The sequence below is a fragment of the Aspergillus affinis genome, assembly GCF_023601865.1.
Source record: "Aspergillus affinis strain CMG 70 chromosome Unknown NODE_123_length_106781_cov_87_563250, whole genome shotgun sequence".
Lineage (NCBI taxonomy): Eukaryota > Fungi > Ascomycota > Eurotiomycetes > Eurotiales > Aspergillaceae > Aspergillus > Aspergillus affinis.
The window spans coordinates 32257-56342 of NW_026515904.1; the positions used below are offsets into that span (position 1 = coordinate 32257).

At 49.7% G+C, this 24086-nt stretch overlaps 10 protein-coding genes across 10 annotated transcripts; 6 read left to right on the forward strand and 4 right to left on the reverse strand.

The window, feature by feature from the left end:
- Positions 1 to 2317: 2317 nt before the first annotated feature.
- On the forward strand, positions 2318 to 2761 carry KD926_001199 (alpha/beta-hydrolase; the record flags this gene model as incomplete). The annotated part of the gene is made up of 1 exon (XM_053104885.1): positions 2318 to 2761. One exon carries the CDS (start codon positions 2318 to 2320, stop codon positions 2759 to 2761), a length of 444 nt encoding a protein of 147 aa, XP_052951865.1.
- Positions 2762 to 4061: 1300 nt separating this feature from the next.
- KD926_001200 (uncharacterized protein) lies at positions 4062 to 5918 on the forward strand (the record flags this gene model as incomplete). Its single annotated transcript, XM_053104887.1, has 1 exon — positions 4062 to 5918. One exon carries the CDS (start codon positions 4062 to 4064, stop codon positions 5916 to 5918), a length of 1857 nt encoding a protein of 618 aa, XP_052951866.1.
- An 888-nt stretch (positions 5919 to 6806) lies between these two features.
- Positions 6807 to 7628, forward strand: KD926_001201 (sugar O-acetyltransferase; the record flags this gene model as incomplete). Its single annotated transcript, XM_053104888.1, has 3 exons — positions 6807 to 6979; positions 7059 to 7464; positions 7545 to 7628. 3 exons carry the CDS (start codon positions 6807 to 6809, stop codon positions 7626 to 7628), a joined length of 663 nt encoding a protein of 220 aa, XP_052951867.1.
- Positions 7629 to 7916: 288 nt separating this feature from the next.
- Positions 7917 to 9158, reverse strand: KD926_001202 (alpha/beta hydrolase; the record flags this gene model as incomplete). The annotated part of the gene is made up of 1 exon (XM_053104889.1): positions 7917 to 9158. The coding sequence occupies one exon, from the start codon at positions 9156 to 9158 to the stop codon at positions 7917 to 7919; it is 1242 nt and encodes a 413-aa protein (XP_052951868.1).
- Positions 9159 to 10108: 950 nt separating this feature from the next.
- Positions 10109 to 10832, forward strand: KD926_001203 (uncharacterized protein; the record flags this gene model as incomplete). Its single annotated transcript, XM_053104890.1, has 3 exons — positions 10109 to 10405; positions 10473 to 10556; positions 10602 to 10832. The coding sequence occupies 3 exons, from the start codon at positions 10109 to 10111 to the stop codon at positions 10830 to 10832; spliced, it is 612 nt and encodes a 203-aa protein (XP_052951869.1).
- Positions 10833 to 11193: 361 nt separating this feature from the next.
- KD926_001204 (nuclear transport factor 2 family protein) lies at positions 11194 to 11676 on the forward strand (the record flags this gene model as incomplete). Its single annotated transcript, XM_053104891.1, has 1 exon — positions 11194 to 11676. The coding sequence occupies one exon, from the start codon at positions 11194 to 11196 to the stop codon at positions 11674 to 11676; it is 483 nt and encodes a 160-aa protein (XP_052951870.1).
- Positions 11677 to 11969: 293 nt separating this feature from the next.
- KD926_001205 (FAD-dependent oxidoreductase) lies at positions 11970 to 13193 on the reverse strand (the record flags this gene model as incomplete). The annotated part of the gene is made up of 1 exon (XM_053104892.1): positions 11970 to 13193. One exon carries the CDS (start codon positions 13191 to 13193, stop codon positions 11970 to 11972), a length of 1224 nt encoding a protein of 407 aa, XP_052951871.1.
- Positions 13194 to 13549: 356 nt separating this feature from the next.
- KD926_001206 (Zn2Cys6 transcription factor) lies at positions 13550 to 17268 on the reverse strand (the record flags this gene model as incomplete). The annotated part of the gene is made up of 7 exons (XM_053104893.1): positions 13550 to 13717; positions 13771 to 15423; positions 15477 to 15588; positions 15646 to 16046; positions 16580 to 17019; positions 17075 to 17146; positions 17199 to 17268. The coding sequence occupies 7 exons, from the start codon at positions 17266 to 17268 to the stop codon at positions 13550 to 13552; spliced, it is 2916 nt and encodes a 971-aa protein (XP_052951872.1).
- Positions 17269 to 17920: 652 nt separating this feature from the next.
- KD926_001207 (uncharacterized protein) lies at positions 17921 to 18931 on the reverse strand (the record flags this gene model as incomplete). The annotated part of the gene is made up of 1 exon (XM_053104894.1): positions 17921 to 18931. The coding sequence occupies one exon, from the start codon at positions 18929 to 18931 to the stop codon at positions 17921 to 17923; it is 1011 nt and encodes a 336-aa protein (XP_052951873.1).
- A 3205-nt stretch (positions 18932 to 22136) lies between these two features.
- KD926_001208 (uncharacterized protein) lies at positions 22137 to 23447 on the forward strand (the record flags this gene model as incomplete). Its single annotated transcript, XM_053104895.1, has 1 exon — positions 22137 to 23447. One exon carries the CDS (start codon positions 22137 to 22139, stop codon positions 23445 to 23447), a length of 1311 nt encoding a protein of 436 aa, XP_052951874.1.
- Between the last annotated feature and the right edge of the window lie 639 nt (positions 23448 to 24086).

Here is a 24086-nt window from a genome sequence, read left to right on the forward strand (position 1 = left end):
GGCTCGGTCATGATATCCACAGACGAAATGGACCTACTGGTAGATTAGACCAATGGCGCCTGTAGACTTGAGTCGGGGCCATGGTATAGAGCTACTGTGTAGAATCCGTGAGAATTGCAGAAGAGTGACGGTATTCTCGCAGAGCTTTCGGCAGATGTAAGGAAATCAAGTGATAAAAAGCGTTGCATTCGATAGAAGAACTATTGATGGAACAGCTGATCAGAGCAGGGTAGACACATTTGGCCCGTGAGACTAAAGCTTCAATCTCATCCGTGTTTCGATCTCACCCAGACAACCCCCACCTGGAACTGATGTGTTTCTCACCCAGAGGCACCGAGGTCTGCCTCACAAAAGGGCCAAGGTCCAGTTCAAGTGATTGTGTCATTTCAGGGGGCGACGGCCGTTTTGGTATTCTACAGTCCTTGGCATGGGGTCCAAATGTAATGGTCGGAACAGAGCATAGAGATCCATCGAGGTAAGCGCCAATACTACATACAGCCATGTGGGCCTCCATGACAACTAGAGCGGGTTGATAAACTATGGCCAGCCACTGGCAATGAATGTTCTGAGCCTCAGTTGCCAATGATCGACACGATAAGATTTCTGTTGTTCGCAGGACAGCATTTTACCCACTAATGTGGATTCAACAAGAATGTCATGTTTTGATATATCATTTCTCTATCGATTTTGGCTTCACGCCAAACCCGCCCATTTTTTACCGGTCTATGGTGTGCATATGTTGTCAAACCTGCAGTGATGGTCTGATTGCCAGTGACGTAAGCCGGCCCAGCTGTAGCTCAGACGAAAATTTCCACAAGTCCAAGTAGACTCAATTAACTGGTCTCCTTCCTAATCAAGATCCTTGATCGGATTACAGCATTTATTAGCTGTTACCCAACTGTTATATGTATAGCCAATTACACTGGCTTACTACTGCACTGTGGTATGTGCCTGAATTCTAATCCTGCCAACCAACAAAGATACGTCCTGACTGCTGAGAAGACCGCGGGCTCAGGTGCCACTCGCAATGGTGATGTTTCATCTCGAGTCTTTTAATTTGAGCTATTTGGAATTGTAATCTTACATTTGGTTAACATCCCTAGCTATCACCTAACACGAGTCAGGGCTGCATGCGGATGATGTACCGGAAGTGTGGGGACAGTGTTAGTCTACTCTTATAGCCTAGAAAATCGCTGCAGGGACTCAGGCCATACTATATCGATAATCAAGCGCTAGTCACGGGAGTCGGAGTGGGGCTGATTTAACATCCTCAATTAACTAACTACCAGATGAGATTAAAGAGATGGTAATGTGAGGCGCATCATCCGCTCCAACCCGCGTTGCAGTTTAGCTTCAATTAGGGACCAGGCAGAGCAGCCGGTCGCAGCACCGTACCGGTTGGGTAGAAGCCCAGGGCAAGAAATGACATTCAGGACTAGATTAAGTGCATATAGTGGAATTGACATGAACGCCCCTTGTCGATCTGTACGGTAAGGTTTTTCCCTTCCGTTAGCACTAACGGACACACTAACACTTACACACTACGGTGTATAGCCCTCCACCCATTAGCCACTTAGATCCGTAGGTACATAGTTGGCTTTGTCTTGGAGCGGTTAAAATTAAAATATTGCGGTCACGGCGGCTAACGGTGACACTCAGATGGAGCGCTTTGGACTAACAGACCTGTCTTCACCGAGTTTGCCGCGTAATTATGTACTGTGGGTAGTGAACACCGGGAGTTAGGGGTTACAAAAGCCCACTTCATTCCACAAAACAAAGGAAGCACTGTCACAGTCATCGGAGTCCATCGTATCAGTGGCAATTTGACCATCCGCCGGCGGAAGGTGGTGGTGGCTGAGCCGCGTAAAGGAAAGTTTTAATTTATTTTTATAATTTCAAAAGCTTACATACTTTATTGTCCAACTATAACATACTCGGGCCGTGTCTCAATATAAGGAAGCCATAGAGTATATTCTGTAATGTATTGGTTGTTATCAATACCTTGAGCACTTAAATAGACCATGACAAGCAGGTTCCGATGAAACTGGGCTGGCAGTTAGCGAGGTGGGAAGTGTTTGGATTAACTGGTAATGTTGGAACTGAATTATCGGGCTGGATATGAAGGGGAAGTACTTTGCATTCCTCTTTGCATTTGCTTTCTGTCTACTGTGTTCCAAGAAAGAAAAAGACAGATGAGAAACAATTCATCAATATCACCAATCACAGATGTTGTAAATCCAAGCAAGAAAAGTTAGTTTCTGGTTGCTAGTTCGTGCACAATTTCGACTACCTCCTCACACTTGCTGAACGTGGGACAATGGCCCGTCTCCAACTCCCAGGTGCGCACCCGCCATCCAGCATCTTGCATCGTTTTGATGAATTCCTTCTGGTATTCAAAGGGCACGGTCATATCCTGGGTGGAGCAGATATATCCAATCTGCGGGATACCGCCGTCCTCCGGCCGCCAGGCGACATGCTACAGCTTGCCGTCAAACCCATTTCCATTCCACCGCTTAAAGGTAGCAATGTACGCTTCGATCTCCTCTTCGGGCCTCGGGGATGGCTCCACGACGCTTTTGGGGTCTCGGGGAATACAGGTCCGGACGGCGGCGAAGTCAAAGGCCAGGTCCATCAGATCGCCCTGTCCGTGCGAGACGACGACGTCGACCATGGAGATCCCTTCGGTGACGGCGAAACCGGCGATATAGACGACGTAACTGATATAAAAGCTTTTACCACTGTTGAGTCTCCAGAATTTTAGCAAATGTTCCGAGACATTCCTGGGATTAAACTTCCTTTCACTTCTCGCCACATCTTGCGGGATCGAATCATGCAAGAGTTCGCCATATAACGCACTAACCTGAGGAATGAGCTCAATTTGACCTGCAAAACTATTGCCATATCACTGGACATCTGGACAAGCCAGAATCATCTTCCTATTTTAGGGATAATTGGTCATTGGCTGACTGACGAATTTAAGTACCGCGAAAGATTACTCGAGTTCGCCGAACTCTAGAGCATTCATAGTGGCGAAAATCTGGCAATTGCAGTAGAAAATATACTTATAGAATTGAGTCTCGAAGATAGGCTCATTTCTATTACAGGCGATAATGCTAGTAACAATAAGGCTATAGCCTCAGAGTTATACTTCTCCATTTCTGATCGATCACTCGTCCCTATAGAAGCCATCATACAGTTTAGTGATGCTTAAATCAATGGTTGTTTTCAAATGCTCTCTGTAGGCGTTATCTAACAATGTGATCTCTTTCTGTGAGATGGTCCCCACTAGGGATTTATGTACACAAATGTGTTATGCATAGTGCACAAGCCTCCGGTGCAAATGACGTCATCAATATCGGTCAATCTCACAGCGTCGTATGGAGTGTGTTCAGCTCTCGATCGAGACATTGCAGGACACTAGCGGAGTTAACAACCTCATGCGTAGTGAGATTCGCATTTTGCACGACACGGCCCCGAGACTTTTCACACTCCAAAGCCGTCAGGGTCTCGAGATGAGGTCCATCACCGAACCCAGGCCCTTGGCACAGAACTCGTACCCGTACTCTTTGCTCCGGCTCCGGTTAAATTCACCAGCTATGGCCTAAGGATCAACTATAAATGGATGAGAAACAGGGACGGCTGAAGAAGAACTGGACATCGTACACTGGGTATAGCCGAGTACTTCATCTCGGGGATCAATGACCCGCTCGATTCAGGCAGGTCAGCAAATCGGACCTCGCCAACGTCGATAGCGATGATTATCTTTATCTCCGGGCTCATTTGCATGATCCACTTAGTCTGTAAGTCATTGTCATCAGTACATTATTCTATTGATCATTCAAGTCGGGTCTCGGCATATTTCGATCCAACTTCCCCATGGGGCCATGTGGATCGTGTTCCATTCCCTTTCCGGAATGGTTTTCGAGGCAATACGTCCAGACACGAACTGGTCCCTAAAGATCCGGAAATCACATGAGAAAAGAAAATATCTTAAATGATGCTTTCTTTCGTCATGAATGTCATTGTTGGCAAGGCCATTTCCACAAAGGTGCTCTGTCAAGATGCGCTGGACCTCGTCTCTTCTACTAGTTGCCACCGGGGTCGGGGCCCTTCCTTCTCCTCCATCCCCGGAGTCTTTTGACATCGTTGAACTGCCCCTACCTCCAGTCGCCCCAAGCAGTAAAGAAGGGGCATGTACTGAGAAGATCAACTCCCGTGGAACTGGGTGCATCGGTCAAACATCCGACGAATTCCAATCTGGAGACTTCACCCCGGACGGCAAGCATGTGCTCGTCAACGTCGACTTTATCGGCGCACCGGCAGCTCCGGATCCTGCTAGCATCTACTCGGGCGAACATCTAATCCTCGTCAAGGCTGACGGGAAGAAATTCGCGAATGGAGATGCATGGAAGTGTCTTAGCTGCGGCGTTCCCGAGAAGAACGCGCAGTCGCTTGACCCCCAGCGAGACTATCCCCACGCTGCTCGCAATGGCAAACAGGCTCTTTGGGGCCATAATATCCTCGACTGCGGTAAGGCCTCCCTTTGGAGCGACACCTGCACTCCGAACACGACTCACATCTATCCCATCTACTGGCCCACTTCGGCCGACGGGTCCGGGGAGGGAGGAAGTCCGCGAGAAATGCGCATGCACCCCGATGACGAACACATGGGCTGGAGCTCGTTTACGGCGGGTGGTCAGTTCACGTACTTCGGGCGTCTTGAGTTCAACTCCAAGCCCACTTCTGGGGACCTGTCGGTTCCGCGATACGACCTCGTCGACGTGAACATTCTCTACCAAGAGAACAGCACGGCACCCATTATGGCCGACGGCAACAAACTGGTCATCCACGACGACGCCATTCTTCTCGGCGAGCTGCGCGGCTTCAGCGGAAGCGGCGACGAGATCCTCTACATCGGCTCTCCCCGCGAGGCCAATAACATCGATGTCTTTGCCATCCACGTCACCACCGGCGCCATCCGCCGTCTCACCAGCCACCCCGAATACACCGACCCGATGGCTTTCTCGCACGACAACGACTGGCTCGTCGCCATGGACACTCGCGGCACCGACCGACAGATGTGGATGTCCGGTATGCGTTACGTCCCACCTCTCATTGACATCGTCGCCGTCACCGCCGCCTCGTCCACGCGCAACAACGGCCCCCGTCGATTCTTCCAACCCATCCTGATCGACCGCTACGGCGACCGCGACGACTACTTCGGCCAACAGATCAACGAAGACGGAGACGGCAGCAACGGCGCCATCAACGACCCCAACTGGAACGGTCGCGCTGACCCGGCCTTCTCCCCCGACGGAACCCAAATCGCCTACTGGCAGGCCCTGGTGACTTCGCCCTCCTGCGGTGGTGAGAACCCGCTCGTCTGCCCGGAGTCCACAGCCCAGGGTGGTCGTCGGTATCGGCTCATGCTCGCCACCCGAACGGATCGCGAACCGACCGACCCAGCCCCCATCTACAAAGTCCCCGACGAGATCCCCTGGGCTACGCCCTTCCCTCCCGGTAGCGACCTCCCTGAGATCTACGCGGTCCCGGCAGGCAACTATACCTTGCACGGCAGCTCCAGCGGGTCCGCCCAGGTATCGCTTGTCGCGGGGGCATCGGGGGTTGTCCAGACGGTCAAGGTCAAATATAGCAATTACTCCGACGATGGGGAGCATTTCATTCACGGACGGGAGTCGGTGACGACGACGATCCCGTCGGCTGATAACCCCTGGTTGAATGTTTTGGACTGGTACTCGGATCTCAACCAGACGGGTGCGGTGACAGCCAGCAAGAAGACCGGACCGGGTGGGTTTCAGTTGACGATCGATGCGATGGAAAACAATTTTGAGGCGAATGGGACGTTGACTACAACGATTGATGGGAAAGTTTATAAGCAGCCTGCTAATGGGACTTGATTGTGTGTTCAGATCGACACCGGATATGTGACTATATATCTTTAGAGTAGAGACATCGAATGCACATAATGTTGAGTAACCCATGGCTTTAACCGTGGTTGTGCTATAATAGATCAACCTAAATAGTACCAGACCTGCCATCCACCATTGGCAATAAATACCCCAAAGAAGCCCAACACTTAACAACACCAAGATTCCTATAGAGTGAACACTAACTATGCGTCTAGGAATATGATGTCAAAATATCTGCTGACAAATAACAACCAGGCCGGCTGGCCCAATGGCAAGGCGCTTGACTACGAATCAAGAGATTGCAGGTTCGACCCCTGCGTCGGTCATGGACGGTATATATTTACTTATATATATCGGGGATGTGGTTTAGTGGTATAACGTTCCCTTAGCATGGGAAAGGTCCGGGGTTCGATTCCCCGCCTCTCCATCCTTCTTTTTGCTTTTTATCTGTTTGTTTGTTGCTCTGTTGTGTGCAGAGAAGAGAGCTGTTTTTTTTTTTTTTTTTTTTTTTTTTGGTGGCGGATATTGGCTTCCCGTGCTTGGCATGCACAGCCGAGGTCCACACTTGTTGATGCATTTCTGTGCAGCACACCTTAGGTCCACAGTTAGGAGGATTCATTCTACAATGATTGGACCCTTTGCAAAGTCTGGATCCACCGCGGCTATTATCTCACTCTTTCTGGCTGGCCTCTTTCTCTAATTCCATGCTGTTAACATCAAGTTGACCATCCCGATCCTAAAATAAAGTCATAGAACAGGCTACCATAGCCGCAAAACGTATACTTCTCTTTCCCACGCCTATTTAAACCTCCCTTATACCCCGGTTCCTATCCCGTCACAACCCAACCCAAACCACACCCACGTAAAAAACAAACCATGATCACCAACGTCGACGAGAAAGAGAATCTCGCGCGCATGCAGCGCGGCGAGCTCTACTACGCCTTCTCGCCGGATCTCGTAGCCGCGCGAAAGCGATGCGCCCGTGTCATCAGTCGTCTCAACAACTCCGGCGAACTAAGCCGTCGCCAACTAGCCGAGTTCTGGAGAGAGTATGCATACCTAACTACCTTCCAATAGCCCCGAAAGAATCACGCAAGACCAAAAAAACTCACTGACACATCAAACCAGAATAACCAACGACCCAACACCACTCCCAGAACCCGCCTCGCCCAACCCGTCTGATGAATCCGAAGACGCCACCTTACACGCCTACCCATGGATCGAACGCCCCATGGCCATGGACTACGGCACGAACATCAAAGTCGGCAGCAACGTGTTCATCAACTTCAACTGCACGTTTGTGGACACGTGCCTCGTGTACATTGGTTCGCGAACGCTCGTCGGTCCGAACGTCTCGTTCTATAGCGGTACGCATCCGACGGATCCGTATTTGCGGAACGGGACGAATGGACCCGAGTCCGGGAAGCCGATCTCGGTTGGTGACGATTGTTGGATTGCGGGCAATGTGACGATCTTGCCGGGGGTGACTATTGGGGAGGGATCGACGGTTGGGGCGGGGAGTGTGGTTACTAAGGTTTGTTCTTCCTTTTCTTCCAGAGTTCTGTTGTTTGATGGATTTGTGGTTCAGAGTGTGATGGCTAACTGTGGATGTAGAATGTGCCGCCGTTTCATGTTGTGGCCGGGAATCCGGCGAAGATCATTCGAAAGATCGAGCCTATGGCGAAGCCGCAGAACTAGAACGAGGTGGAAGGCTCGCGGAATGCCATATTGGAGATGGTTGATAGATTAGACATTTCTAGTCCAGGGAAGACTTGTTCATGCGCTAGTAGAAGATAGATCAATGATTGGCAAGAAGCTTAGATATAGAGACTGTCCATCGCTATCCCGAGAGAACCGAACGAACTATGTACATATAGGATAGACACAGGAAAGAGCACCAGATGATTTCAACGCTCAAACCCACAAACCCACAAACCAGCACCATAAAATCGACAGAAGCCAAAAACACTCTGTACCAACCCTATCCTAAAGCTTGACACCACCCCCTATCCTATCCACAAACTCCCCCGCCTTCCTCGCGCAAACCCTCGCCTCCGCCTTAAAACCCATAATCCACGCAATCATAAAAACATCATGCGGCACTTTATCCGCCACCACAATTTCCACTGGCGGATCTCCATCCCCACCCCTCCGTTCCCCCAACACCTCCACCAACCGCACATGCTCATGAAACAAAACCTCCCGATTCCCAGTCCCCACCAGTACCGGACAAGGGACCCGAAACGGCCACCTCAGCGGCGCCAAATACCTCTCCCTTTCCTCCGTGATCTCCAAATCCCCAAGAAACCGTCTCGCGCCCCACGCAGGGAACGAACCCGGAATATACTCCGTCTTGTAATTCTCACTATGCGTCCATCCCTGCGCATCCACAGCGCCAGGGACATCACACCAAGGCGACCAAGCCCACGCGCATTTCGGGGTGGGAATGTCAATGCCCAGCCCCGTGTCCTGACCCCGACCCTTATCCTTCGACGCGAACTCATACCCATGATCGAGAATATACCGTAACAACGCCAACGCGAGATGTGCGCCCGAACTATCACCACTCAGCACGATCCGGGACGCAGGGATCTGCAAGTCCCTGATCAGATACATGTATGAGGTGATTGCGTCTTGAAGTTGCGCGGGGAATCGGCCCCCCTTGTGCGTGGCGAGTCGGTATTGTGGACAGAGGACGTGCGAGGCGGGGGTGTTTTCGAGGAAGGATTTGGCGAGGAAGCCGCATGATGAGGTGCGGCCGTCGCCGAGGATGTAGGAGCCTCCGTGGAAGTGGAGGATGATGTGTTGGTGTTTTATTTGGTCTTCTTCAGGCGAGGAGGATTGAAAGGTAGGAGAAGGAGGATTGTAGGGTTCGGGATACCACGTGCCTCCGATTCGGGCGGGTTGGATGTCCGCGTCTATCGCGACGCCAGTGTAGAGGTCTGCCGGCGCGGGGTTCATGACAACGAAACGGGTAGATTCGCAACGTGGCTTAAGTGATATTGGCCATTTGATTCGGAGGAAAGCGAAGTTTCGTAGGAATGTCTTGAGGAATGACGCTGCTGCTACTTGGCGGTATGACCAGCCACTGGTATGGCGATGATGCCTGGGTGCATGGTAAGCAAATGCCAAAAAGATAATCAATTGCGGAACACTAACCGTGAGGGAGCCATGGGAGCTATCGGATATGATTCCAGCATCAAGAGCTGTAAGGCTGAAGAGGTTCATGGCAAGGTGAAGTATATGAAAGCTTCAGGCTAAGCTTTGGTGCTCGTACTGCATTGGAGCCGATCAGGGGGAGTAAGGTCAGTATGACGTCATACATGATTCCTGGTGCCTGAACCAGATCCTCGTTTTTGCACGTCTTACTGGATTTGCATTTGATCTGGATTGCTACCAGTATGAATATGATCTCATAATACATAGATAGTAGTGGTCGTTTATGACCGACGGAAGTGTTACTTCCTGAGCCAAGGACCCTCCGGTAGTACATAAAGGATAGATCCTCCCTCATAGATAGCCTTTCTTCTCGATGGGAAAATTCCTTGACTACGAGTCATAAACAAACTAGTCTTTTACTAGACTCCTTTGTAGACCGTCACAGGAAGAGGGAACGTAGCTAACCGAAGTGGTGCATGGGAGGGAAAAAAAAAGAAAAAAAACGAGATCTCCCCGACTGGGAGTCGAACCCAGGTCTCCCGCGCTCGTTCTCGGCTGAGTGACAAGCGGAAATCATGACCGTTAGACCATCGAGGAATTGATAAATGATGTCATAGAAATAATATTATAACATGGAGTCATAGATCGCTGAACGAAGCCTTCAAGTCGAGCAGGCGCTTTACATGACGAAACCGACTCGTGAATGTTAATTGATTCTAGCGCCGAATATCCGCCCCAATATCCAAGGCTATCGAAAAAGGAACGAAGGCTGTGCTTGCAACCTTATTACTCAGGATACCTGCAGGCCAATCGTTGTTTTCCCAGTGTTGGATTGACTCAATGTGCCGGGATATGAAATAGACTGAAGAACCCATTCCATATCAACCAGATTGAAACATCTATTCTTATACATCTCAACGACATGTCGACCATCGTTTTAGTCCCCGTCCTTCTATCGATCGTTCTCTAGCACTCTCACCTCTGCCGGATTCCTCGTTCATCATGCCAGCTATCCGTCTCTGAGCCCCACCGACCCCCCCGTCGCCGACTGCGAAGGCGATTCCAAGGCCATCGCGAAGACTCTACGATTCCTAGTCGAAGATGAAGGCAAAGCTATAGTCATCGTGATGCATTCCTACGCAGGAATGCCCGGAGCTACTGCAGCCCCGGGGTTATCCAAGTCACAGCGGTCGCAACAAGGCAAACCCGGCGGTATTGTCGGTTTGATCTTCATCGGTGCCTTTATAGTTCCCGAAGGATTGAGCTGTGCGGGATTGCAAGGCGGGAATCTTCCTCCATGGATTTTGCTTGACAAGGTATGTCTCATAGTTGGCTACTTCAACTTAGTATGTGAGAAGAAATATGTATGTTAATGAGATCCAGCCTTCGCGTGATGTAAACATCCCCGAAGATCCGATCGGTAATTTCGCCGGGGATGTCGACTCGGATTTGGCAAAGGACCTCGCAGTAAGTATCAAACCGCACTCGAACCTCGCTTTAACTTCTCCGTAGCCACACCCTGCGTGGGCTGATGCCGAATTCAAGGGTCGATTGGCTTTTATTGTGATTACGAAAGATCGAGCGGTGCTGAAGGACACGCAATATGGCATGATGGCCGCGACTCAGCAGGAGTGGATTGTCAAGGAGATAGCGTGCAGTCATTGTGGGCCTTTTTTGAACAGGGTTGACGAGACAGTTGCGGTGTTACAGGATATTATCAGCCGATTTTCGGCGTCGAGATAGTGACATTATACAGATCAATAAGAGGTGTCTTTAAATTTTTGCCTGTGGTGTCTACGCATGGTATACTCTGCAAAGGAAGGGATGCGGAAAAGTAGTTTAAGTTCCAAAATTGGACACTGCAGTCCCAAAAATCATTTGTTTTTTTTTGTATCTGCCTGTTCTCTTCAGGTAGCATTACATCAACATCTCGGCATAGTGCTATCTCCGCCAGCGGGGATAAGCGGCGTTAAGGACCATACAGCAAGAAGTACTCACTGACCACAAGGGACTTATATTCAGTTATTTTCCCGCAGAATTCGCGAATACGTTCATACCCAGCCATCCTCAAATTAATACCTTGTTTAAATCGGAAACACCCACAATGACAACCATCCCCAGCCTCCCTGCCACCCTCACCCCAGCCCTAACCGGCCGTGACGCCATCGCCGACGCCGTCTACCGATGTGTCCTAGGCTTCGACACAGGAGACTCTGCTCTATTCGGTTCCGCCTTCCTCCCAGACTCCACGCTCGAGATCAACGGACGCGTTCTCTCCGGCTTAGCAGCAATCCACACCGACTGTTTCGACCCGGTATCGAAGCTCGACACCACGCACTTCGTCTCGAATATCCGGATCAATATTGCGGACAGCGGAACTGAGGCGTCCCTGACTGCATCGTCGATCGCGCAGCACTATCGCACGGGAAAGGGCATGGAGGCGGATCAGCCGAGATTGTTGGGTGGGAGTTTATACTATGTTGATCTTGTCACGCGTGAGGGGGATGGCGGTTTGTGGAGGATTAAGGCGTTTAAGATGAATTCGACTTGGGTGGAGGGAGATTGGGGGGTAATGAAGGGAGAGTAAATATGTACTGGGAGTGTTGGTTGGGTGGGATGAGTTGGTCATTTGATTGAAGGTCATGATAAACTTGAGTTAGTATTCAATGAGCTGCGGCCAATACTAAGAGGAATTCTAGCCGACAATGCGCGATTAAGATTGAGATCACATGGAACAGTGTTTCCTGCATGCTTAAGTCAAGATGGTTATAACTGATATTAAGGGCTTTGATAGAATCGAAGTGACTGAAAACAGGAAAATTCAACACTTGAAACTCGCCCACTACAGGAAAATTGGCGTCTAAGATATTTGACAAGCATTTACTCTAAGCCCTCCGTGCGAAGCCATCCCTCAACCATTGCCTCAAACTCAGGTCGATACAGCCACTCCAAATCAAACTTCTCGCTCATTTCCACATCATCCTGATCCCCCTGCTTCGGCATCCTCCGCTTGTCGATTTGTGCATTGAGTTCCAGGACCTTATCAACCCGCTCCTGTCGACCACGCTGCCACGCCTGCAACGCCCTATCAAGTTGAGATTCCCCAGCCCTAGCCAGTATCAACGAGTACGTATACACATCCTCAAAAGCCTGATTGACGCCCTGTCCCGAAGTCGGCGCGATCGCATGTGCCGCATCACCCAGGATAACCACGCGAGAGTGTTTCGAATTCCACCTCTCCAGCTTCGGCACCACGTAGAACGGCCACAGGTTGATTTTGTCGGGTGAGATATCCGACACCGCGTTTCGTACAATCTGGGGAAAGTCATCCGCCGCTTCACGCAGAAAGTCCACGCACCAGTTCGTGTCGTTCATGAGGGCGGTCCAACCCGTACGATCTAGCTCCGGCGCACGCTTCTGTCGCCCTATCAACACCTCCGACCCGTCTTGCTGTTGCGGGGCTATGACGAACGCTCCATGCTGCGGGTTTATGATCGTCACGGGTAACTCGTATCCCTCGGGGACCTTCAGATTCGCCGTCGGCACAGCGGCCGTCACCCCCATCATGTTGGTGAACTTGGGCTCTAGCTCCGGGTAGAGGTACTTGCGGACGCGCGAGTGGATGCCATCTGCTCCCACGAGGCATGTTGCTTTTTCAGCGGCTCCGTCGGCGAATTGCCAAGTGACATCAGTGGGTGTCTCGGAGACGATACGCGAGAATTTTCGGTTGTATTGAATTGGGATGTTAGATTCCTCGGCGAGCGCCGAGAGCTGCGAGATGAGGACGTGGCGGTAGATGCGCATGCCACGGTAGCTGTATTTCTCGGCATTGCCGAATTCATAGACATCGATGGGCTCATTGCTAGCAGAGCGGAAATGTAGCTCGTCAAAATTGTAACCATGTGGGTGAATGCGCTCGTAGACGCCTATGGTATCGAGGATGCGGAGGGCGTTGGGAGACAGCATGATGGCGCCGCCGATGTCGAGGGGCGCGGGTCGCGCTTCGTAGATAGTGCAGCGGATGGACTGCTTGTGTAATGCGAGGGCAAGAGTGAGACCTGAAAGGCCAGCACCGATGATAGCGACGTTCTGAATGGAGGTCATTTTTGTGCAAGCTTCACAAGAGGATTGGCGGATGGACTTTGGGAGTGGGTTTGGGAAATGTTGATTGAGGAGATGGTTCTAATTGAAAAACACGGGGGATTCCGTCAGAATTTGTAGTCATCTTGCAAATGGCATGTTGGAAGCAATCATGTCCACATTAAATGCCTCCCATTGCTGCAGATCCTCGCCGCCAGCACAGCTCGGATCCGGCCGACTTCGGATCCGAGCACCGGATCCGGAGGCCATTGTGTCGCTCGTTGGAGACCAACTGAATAACGATTGGTGATTCGCAAGATGAAAATTATCCCAAAGGGCATTTTTTTGTGTTGTTTTGCAGAAGAGAAAGAACACAGATTTTATGGGTTCCACGCAAATGACGCGTCGTCGAAGGAAAAGATGTTTTCTTGGAAATCGTTGAATTCGTCAAGCAAAGCAGAAGAAGGTCCTAGAAGACCTGGCATTTGAATCTGAGGCGTGAATCCAGTTGTATTGTTAGAAGAAAACAATGCCTGGTTTGGGTGAAACTAAAAATGCATCAGAAAAAGTTAGGAATGCAAACAGATGAAGTAGAGCTTACCATTTGCGCGAGATCGGCAACATTCCCTGCTGCAAACTCATTTGCCACGGAAGGAAGTAAGTGCTGTCTACAGGCCGCGAAAGCCTTCTTTGCCCCTTCTTGCATCCAATGATCTTTCGCTTGAGCAGAGCCTCGAGATCGCACTGATTGGAGAATGATTGTAAGAAGGATAATGTCTTTCATATTGGTACCGGAGTCGCCAAGTCTCCGAATCAAAGCATCCAGCGTGCTTTCGATCGTGCGTATCATGCTAGCCTTGCTAGGATTCTGCGTATGTTTGGCCAAAGAACCAACACTGTGGTTACCGAATGGGGTCTGCACTGAGTGTTGATTTTGTCCAGAAGCCTTTATATGCTCACATACACTCAGCGCAGCCCAAAGAATGTCATTTTTGCAGAGTGCCTGGAAGAGATCCCAATAAACATTCGAGTTGGAGATATCCAGATCAGCCACTCTGGGATCAAAATAATCCTGGTATGATAAGATCGCTAACGACGATTCCAGACACAATTGTTGTAGTGCATGGTATCCTTCTGCCTCTTCATCCTCAAGCATAGCTATCGATCGGTAAAGGCAAAGCAGGGGTCTGCGGATGTGAATATCCAGTAGAATGAGGTTTAGCAAACGTCCTGGTGTCTCATCACCTTGAGTATTGCAGTCCAGCTTGAGTGAATCCGGAACCCGTTGTAACTCTTCTTCTAATATCACTCGTCCATATTCCAGACTTGCCTTGATTTTCTTCCTCGGACCAACATCCTTTAAAAACATCATACTATTGATACGGGCCCTTAGCGACCTAGCAAGAATTACCTGTGTGAGAGACTTTGTCTCTTCATGCAAAGGCTTGCTAGGTGGTAGCTCAACCGTCGAGTCGTCGAAGTCGGCATCGTCGAGGTTAGCAGGAGAGAGCGCTCCATAATAAAGATCTGGCATCATAACTGGCATTCCTGATTCAATAGATGCCTGGAGGTCCATTTCCGCGATTGTAATCAACAACCGACGTCGAATCTCAGCTTGAAAGACAGGTAGGTTTCTGTACTGGGAAAGGTCCAAGTGAAGCCCCACCACCATTGCCGAGCGAACTAGAGTGCCCGTGGCCCTCCATATCTCTTCTGCAGACTCTAACCGGAGTCGACGAGCCATTACAACGAGCACTCCAATCTGCAGCGTGGCAATTTCTGTTTGTTGTTTCCTGCCGAGAGTACACTGCCACATTCGAATGAAATTAACCGCTGCGTTATTAAGGTACTCCCACGCCGGTTGATTGCCCAGTTTAGTGTTAGGATCGGCCACCTTAATTGACACTGTCATAACAGCTGTAATGAGAGGAAGAAAAACACTCGACCGGTCGTTGTCACTGTCAAGATCGGCCCAGAACTGCGTGTATTGGCGAAGAAAAGAAGGTATGTGGAGGACTCGCAACACCCCTTCAAAATTACGCCAGTATAACTCCACCAGCTGGTCACATACCGCTTTAGGAGGTAGGTGTGTTCGAAGTTGCATCAGCTCTGGAGAGAATTCGGAACCTAAGACACTCGCGGGAGAATTTGACGCCCCTCGCGACTTATTTTGAAGGAACTGAACTTCCTTAGCCAAACCCATCATGACTGGATCTTGGATGAATTGATCAATGTACCGCTTGGCATCCGGGAACTGTTCATCTTGTCAGTCAAGTTTCTATACCGGTCGGAAGAAATGCCAATCACCTGTTTTAGAAGCGAGCCTCTAGTATTCTGACCGTGGTACCGAGTTCGGTTCCCCTTCACCACAACCGTACCTTGGAGTGAAACTGATACTTCTGACTCTTCGATTTCATCTCTTTTAATTCTTCATAATTAGCAGACTGTAGCCAGAGACCAGAAATCGTCTTCGTACCTGACATCTGGAATTGAAACCCCCGGCACTTGATTGCAGTTCACAGAGCCGGACCGAACAGAAAGAAGTTCCTCTAGCTTAGCAACCCGCTGCTGGAGATCTTCAATAATGCCACTAACCCCAACATTTCCTGGTTCCTCGCTCCGCCGGTCAGGATGCTGGTCGTTTGTCACAGCGTCCGTACTAGTCGGGGCTCGTCTAGCCTTGGCAGGTCGATCGGAAGCCCCTGAGCCTTGACTATACGTGCATTCTGCAGGGCATGCAGCCTTCGTGCAATTCACACATGGAGACAGCCGGTCACACTTCAATTTTTTCTCCCTGCATCGCAAACACGAGACTACAGGCCGAGGCCGTTTGCGAGATATTTGGCTATCATCCATGGCTGCGATTCCGGCAAATTTCTAACCAAGCTGTTAGAATTGGCTATGCATTTATGAAAATTGTGACGTCTTACACTGGACCAGTAGATATTGGCTGAGATAGGTTCACGTCTGTATGGGGCCTTGATGGACGCATCTCGGGCGGAGAGAAAAAGAGGCTGACGATCATCATCGCTCCTAGCTACGGTTGCCCGGTCCAGCCACAATGGCAGTCCTAATTTAGTTGTGTTTACGCTTTGCCGTTTTCGGTAATCCGTTCCTCCCTTTCGACGCGTCGCCCAAAACAATGTACATTAGAGACTCAACACTATAAAAGAGATGCATAGATGTATACTTAGTGTGAATGAATGAGAATGAGTGGGCTGAAGAGAATAAAAATAATAGCAAAATATAATGATCATTCCAAATATCACCCACCGAGCTATATATAACCAAACGCCGTGCAAATAAGGTTGAGTCTAGAATTGTGTCACTCCTCAATTAGTGATGACAGGAGCAGATCGATCCCATTTATCAGTCTCTACCGCATCAACAAGCCAGCGCGCAACGCTGACCCGACTGATAGTGGCCATCAAAGGAACACCTTTGCCATGATTCGGCCACACCTTCACCTTCTCTTCGTCAGTCTCCACCAGACGAGTGGGACGAACAAAGACATAGTCCAGTCCACTAGCCCGAATTAGACGTTCTGTCTCATTATGATCATTGTATTGGTAGATCATGTTCGACTTGCTCATGAGCAGACGCATCGCGCAGGGCATGTTAGACCACGACTCAGCCACGCCAAACGCTTGCATGATGACGATCTTGCGGACGCCATACTCTTTCATGACCGTGACCACGTGCTCATTGCAGTTGGTCATAAGACGAGGGTCGGGATTAGGAGCCGAGAAGGGACTCTCTGTGGCCCTGGGGGCGCTTAGAGTCACGATCACTGCGCCTGGGATGTTATGTTTGAAGGCAGTTCGAACGCCTGTTAGGTCTGTCGGTGTTCCTGCAATTTAATTAGCAAGAACCCTTAGTCATATAAAAAGAAGTTTGTAGCCTACCTTTGATGATGTTCAAGCCGGGAAGGGTTTCCAATGCGGACGGGTTTCTGGCGAGAGTAGTAACTTGATGTCCTGTCGAGTGTTAGCTGGTAATCTATAATGTGCCCGCGGAGTCGGAACTCACCTTTGCTAAGAAGCTCGTTGATAGTAAGCTTGCCAGTGCGTCCACTGCCACCGATAACAAGAACGTGCATCTTTGTGGTGATATAATTGCAATAAGAAAATCTCAAAGGGAAAGACGGAGGAGCTAGACTGAAGACTAGACGTATGAAGAACTCGGATTGAGAATGAAGATGAAGACGAAGAGATATGGGCGTCGAAGTTAATAATTTATACAAAGAGGACCCTGTAAATGCGATTGGTGTGGAGTAAGCTGTCGGATCCGGGCCTTCGGATCCGAACAACAGGACATAGCACACTCGGATCCGAACAAAGGAATAAGGCAAGGCGGAAAGTCCTACTAACTTAACAACAGTCTGTTCATTACCAAGATTCCACCAGACGAGAAATATCTTACGTGGTACGGATCAAGAGCACATTTACAAAAGCAGAATTTTGCCCTCGGAGCTCGCCTGAGGACAATCCGACATCAGCATCTTTCCGTACAGCTGCACAGTCCGTTCTGAGCGTCTGGAGATCTAGACTCTACAGTAAAATGGAAACAGAATGATAAAACTAGGCGTATATATTTCTGTTGAGTTTCTTATATATATGCTGAAACCGAAAACAAATAGAGACACAAGATATTCTGATCAGCAAACACACCACAACATAAGAAATTACAGCTCATTCGCAAACCAAAAAGCCGAGACAAATAAAATGCCGAGAAAATGACTGGATAGCCATCTAGAAGCACTCACCAAGCTCCTCGTTAGACTTGTCACCCGGTCCCCGCATCTGGTGAGGTGCGTGGTTAGTCTTGGTCTTGGTCAGCGCAGGACGGACAAACTCTGCCTTCTTGTCAGAGGCCTGAGCAGTCCGCTTGCCATGGACGGAGCATCGGCCACGGCTGCACGAGGAGTTCTCAGAAGTCTGGTTGAGCTGAGCTGCAAGGTGCTTGACAGACTTTCCCCGGGTCACTCCGTTCTTTACTGGTGAAGTGGATGCCCGCTCAGGCTTTTCTGCAACCTTCTCGACCTCCTGTCGAGGCTGGCTCAACGCCTGCATCATCTTCGCAGTCTCGGAAAAAAGATCCTCGGGAGTATCACGGATGACTTCAACCTCAGCCTCATTGCCGCTGAGCTCTTGCTCGACTTCGGCCTCGCGATCCGGGATCTCGAGAGGAGCCAGCTGAGACAGCTTCTCTTCTAAGGTTTTCGGGGCGGGGGAATCTTCAGCAGGAACAACCACAACAGGCGCATCCTCAACAGGAGCTTCAACAGAGGCCTCTTCAATAGGAGCCTCCTCATTAGGAACCCCTTCAAAAGGGGAATTCTCAGCAGGAGTCTCCTCAGCAGAAGCCATCACGTCGGATTCATCATCGGGACTCTCTGCGTCGTCATGATCCTCATGAGTCGACTCATCATCAGTTACAGGAACCTCTTCTTGCTCGTGAACTACACCGCTCTCCCCAGCAGACTCCTGCTCAGAAGCAGAAGACTCGGTGGACTGAGCCTCCTTGATCTCGTCAACCGTTATCGTTCGATCCGGGCCGTCTGCGTACACCATCTTGGCAGTGACGGTGAGGCGGGAAGACCCCGACATTGGGGTCTTGGGTTTCTGGATCGTCATGGTAGGACGGCGGAACTCGTCAGTGGTGGAGGGATTGCAGTGAGGGCATTTATCAAGGGCGCCGGAGTACTTGTTTTTGCACATCGGGCACACGTGGATATGACCCTTGGCGTAGCAGCTGGCCATCGGCGGCGTTCTGCGGCAGAAGGAGCAGTGGAGTACGCCTGAAGACGAAGGAAACATGTTACGAGCTTGGAGGGTGAGTCGGTGGTGAGTGAGTGGGTTAGCTTGGGTATGTTGAGAGGACTTGATTTGGGAAAAGTGTGAGTGTGGAAGAGATGTTATCGATGTATATGTTGATGATTCTTCTTCTTCCACTGGAAAAATCGAACTATTTATACACCAAACTTGAGAAGCTGTCAATCATGATGCTCTTTTGTCACCAAAGATAGCCATTTGTTATCTAAGCCTTTCAGGAAAAATACGACAATGGTTAGTATTGGAAGGGGCCCGACGTAGGTTGAGGTCCCCGAAAACATAATGGGTTTGGCGCAGTACTCAAAGAAGACGTTTAGTCTAGTGGACGGAGCAACCCTGAGATGTTGAGGCTTTGCAAAGAGTTTCTTTGTCCACCATACATACAATCACATTATGTATTGGGTGGGTTCCCCCGCATGGCCACCAAATTCCTTTGTTGCTCTTATGGAAATGCTATTTTCCCATGCAAATTTCTTTGTTTTGAACCATCTGTAGGTCCCGGCATGGAGGCTGTGACGTCCTAAGCAACGCCCTACACCAGGGTGTTTGCACTGTTTGATTCATTTGTCCCATAGAGTGGGTTTGTTTACTGCTTCATGCAGTAAATCGCTGTTTTCTTCTTCTTCTTTCCTCAACCTAGTGTCTCGTAACTAGCCTACAATAAAGATCATTTCTTCATTCCTGAGGTTATCACAGAGGTGTGTTTTTGAACTGGAAAAGGAGATCATAGTTAGCATATACTGTAGGAGGCTTTGTTGACATATCAGGTACTGCAAGCACACCATCAGCCAGCTGAGCGTTTTAGTCTAGTTAGAAGTCGACACGATATTGTGATACTGACAACGATACTTGAATAATCTCATGGTTTTAGTGCATAAAAGCCATTATCAAGTTTATTCTGAGATGTGAAATATCTTCATTTTATGGCGCAAGTCTATGCATGTGAATGTTGCATAATTTGATCTAGGACCAAGAAGTCTCTTTCATGACGTAGTCCGATGAATAGCCAGGCAAAGCTTTACTTGTTTAGTGATCATTTTACGGGATCTGGCAACCAATGACAAATCATGTTGACAAAGAAGCACAGATATCAAACTACAATGATAAGAAGTATATTGATGTAGTGAATTCCCCCAAAATACCCTCTATATCATCGTACCACGCAGAGCTATACAGCCAGCCCGCTGCTATTAATGGACATAGCGAGTCATGCCACCGTCCTGCTCAATGTAAGCGCACAAAGTACCTATTGTACGTTTCAGCTATCCCCATATGATCTAGATGAAGCGACATCCCGTGGAGCACTTCCCGTCCCCAGTATTTCCCCCATGGTCCGACTGCAAGTAACAAACCATGGTTACAGCAGTGGAACATGTCCTATAGGGTATCATCTGCCATTCCACTCGTAGATCTCTTGCCGTCAGGGCCAGCCTTGCATAGAAGATTTCCAAAGTGTGAAAAGCCAATAACACTCTCCTCGCTCATATACATATTGCTAGGCAATATTTCACGGTATAACACTCGACTTTGAGACATGAAATGCAAATAATATGCGGTGAACGATGGCCAACAGACCTATAGGTAATTATAATGCTCTCAGGAGCGGTCTGTATTCTAAAGAAAAGAATAGACTATCGGTTTAAAGCATCCGAATTTAGGTTCTGGCTAGTTTTTAACCATGTTTCGTGTTATCGGACTCTCTACCGATTAAACAGCTTGTTAACAAAGGGGTAGTCGGGGAAATATTGCCCAGGCCAGCGTTTGGCTTCCGTTCACTCCATCAACAACTAACTTATCCACTGTAGAATATTGTGGATTGAGGTGATCTTCAGATCGTTCTTTACGCAGCTAAAAGCGGAGACAATTCGTCCCTAGCCTGTAGGAGGGCTAATCTCTGGGCTGCGAGTTGTAGTACGCAAAATATCCATTCAAACAGTTGCAAAATCATCGGAGCGAACAGAGATGTTAGTCACAAATGACACCAAAGCTACCAGAAACTATACTACAGGAACAGTTTCAAAACCTAGCTTGACAAGCTCTGCCGCCGAATAGGGATAGGATTAGAGGTTACATCCGGAGTCCGAAAAGAATGCTCAAACCATCGTCTGTTTTGATCTCCGTTATTTATAGCAGAATTTGCTAGCGCAAATCATGGCTAGAAAATTGCCCGACCATCGTTCGGGCAAAGACGAACTCCCTGCTTGAGTTGAGTTATGTGGGCCCGTTATGCTGTTTCAGGTACTAGGGCGTAGTTCATTCTATCGTTCCTACTTCCCGAAGCCTCACGATACTCCACATCGAGAACTCTATTTTTTCCGAGGGTGGGTCGTTGGAGCATTTAGTTGCTAAATTTGGCTTGGGATTGAACGGGTACGGACTAGATTGATGAGCGAGGTCGGGGAAAGAGCTCCTTTCCTCGGGGTTAGCTAGGGTTAAGATGTGTTTACTGGTTAGACTAGAAACGACGGATGCCAGAGCTGCTCTTGGTGATGTGGATGGGGCTCACACGATCCTCAACTAGTCCCCTTTTGCTTTGGTGTTGGCAATTGGGGTTCGTCTGGGTTATCTTCGGATGTAATTGGCCTAGTTGCTTTCTGATTGGAGATATTTCCACCAGGGAAGCGCAGTATGGGAGCGCATATTGAAGATATTATGGTTTTCCGTTTGGTTCTGAGGATTCAATAGAACAATAAATAGGTAGCTGATAGTCCGAGAAAAAGGCTTCTGCTTGACATGGCAAGGTCCGGAATACCGTCCATATTTAGCTCAAGTGCGTTTCACCACTAGCTCAACCCCAGAGCGGGTGCTCCTGTTCGAAACTCGGATCTACAATCAATCCTATCCATTTAGTGAATAGCACCGTTTCAACATGACTCTCTAGTCGAGCCTTGACAATAACCATAACTATCAAGGTGCAAAGTCATACAAACAGCATGCCTAAGATAGAGAGCACAGCAGGCTAGGAAAAAGCTATATAAAGGCTCCCAGAACCGCACGAACTCCTTCTCCATCATCATCATCAAACTCAATTCACTCCTTCTCTTCTCTAATACTCTTAATCCTAATAATCCTATATTCCTTCTTTATTTTTTTCATTTACTCAATACTTCAGTCTTTAATTCCCTCTTCCAAAATGCATATTGCTCTTTACACCCTCGCCTTCTCGGCCGCCTCTACCCTCGCGGTTCCGGTGTCTGTGACATCCTACAACCGCACCTTGAACGCTGGCGTTCCCACCAGAATCCTGGCTCCCGTTGCCGAGGCCGTCAACACCCCCGAGCAGCACAATCATCTCGAGTCCCGTACCTTCGGTCTCCTGGCATGGCTGGCCCACAAACACGGCCTGTTGGGAGGCAGCGGCAGCGCTGATGTCAGCGGAAGTGCCGGTCTCGGAGGCAGCCTTGGTCTTGGAGGCGATCTTTCTGGTGCCCTTGGTGGTAGTGGTAGCGCTGGTGCTTCTGGTAGCGCTTCTGGAAGCGCTGGGGGAAGTGCTAGCGGAGATGCTAGCGGTGGTGCGTCCGGCAGCGCTGGTGGCGATGTGTCTGGAAGCGCTGGAGGTAGTGCTGGTGGTGACGTCTCCGGTAGTGCCGGCGGCAGTGGAAGTGCTGGAGGCAGCGCCAGCGGAGATGTTAGCGGTGGTGCATCCGGCAGCGCTGGTGGCGATGTTTCTGGAGGCGCTGGAGGTAGTGCCGGTGGAGATGTCTCCGGTAGTACTGGCGGCAGCGCAAAGGGTGGTGCCTCCGGGAGCGCCGGTGGTAGTGCTTCTGGAGGTTCCGGAGGCAGTGCCAGCGGAGGAGCCAGTGGTGCTGCTTCCGGAAGTGCTGGAGGCGACATTGGTGGCAGCGCTTCTGGAGGTGCCGGAGGAAGTGCCAGTGGAGGAATCAGCGGCGGTGCCAGCGGAGACGTCGGAGGCAGTGCTGGTGGAAGCGCTGGCGCAGGAGGCGACACCGAAGGAAGCACCGGTGCCGGTGTTAGCGGAACTGCTGGTGGAAGTGCTGGTGGTGACGTCTCCGGAAGTGCTGGTGGAGATACTGAAGGAAGCACTGGAGCCGGTGTTAGCGGAACCTCGGGCGGAAAAGCCGGCGGCAGTGCCAGCGGAGGAATCGGTGGCAGCGCAGGTGGCGATGTCAGCGGCAGTGCCAATGGTGACACTGAAGGAAACGCAGGTGCCGACGTCAGCGGAAATACGGGCGGAAGTGCCAGCGGAGGAGCCAGCGGAAACCTTGGCGGAAGCGTCGCAGGCAACGCTGGTGGCCACGCTGGTGGCGGTGCTAGCGGTTCCGGATCCGGCTCCGCCAGCAGCAGCAGCTCTTCCTCTTCCTCGTCCAGTTCTTCCTCCAGCTCCTCGTCTTCTTCCTCCTCTTCATCCAGCAGTGGCTCTTCATCATCCGCTGGAGGTGAAGCCGACTCTTCTTCTGAGTCTCCTGAGGATTGCGACGAGTAGATGCACTTTGGCATCCGGAACATCAGCACAAACCAGGACTGCGAATTGCCGAGCACCCACTAATTTCTCTGTCTTTGGGTATGTCTTCAGCTTCTCCCGGTCTGTTGCTTTAGTCTATGAAGCTTAGTCTGAGCAAGGCTCAGTGTTTCCTTCCTGTTTTGATTTTAATACCTACCCTTATGTCAGTCGTTACTGTGTAATAAATAATCCACTCGTTTGTGTCAGTTACTACTGACTGGTGAATAATATCATATGCTTTGCGTTGAGATCATGGGTTCAGATTTGAAGTAAAAGTCACCCCTATACAGACTTGACTGGTAGACTTCTTAGGTATTTTCAGCTGGAGACAGCACACGTCCTGTATTCATATCCCTTTGATAGGTTCCTATGCAGTCTAGTAGCAGGTTTCATCTGGCAGGAGTCAAAACAAACAGACAATTCAGATGCGTTGCGTACGTACATTGCCCTCGTTCGAAATTTTTACATATACTCCATAAAGGCCGTTCTGTCCATTGCCACTATTCGATCACTAGAAACCACATCATGATCGGCTCAAAGAAGCTGCCCTCAACTAGTGTTCGACATGACAATCATGATTGATGTAAGAAACGAGAGAATTATAGTATATAGCCAAGTAGC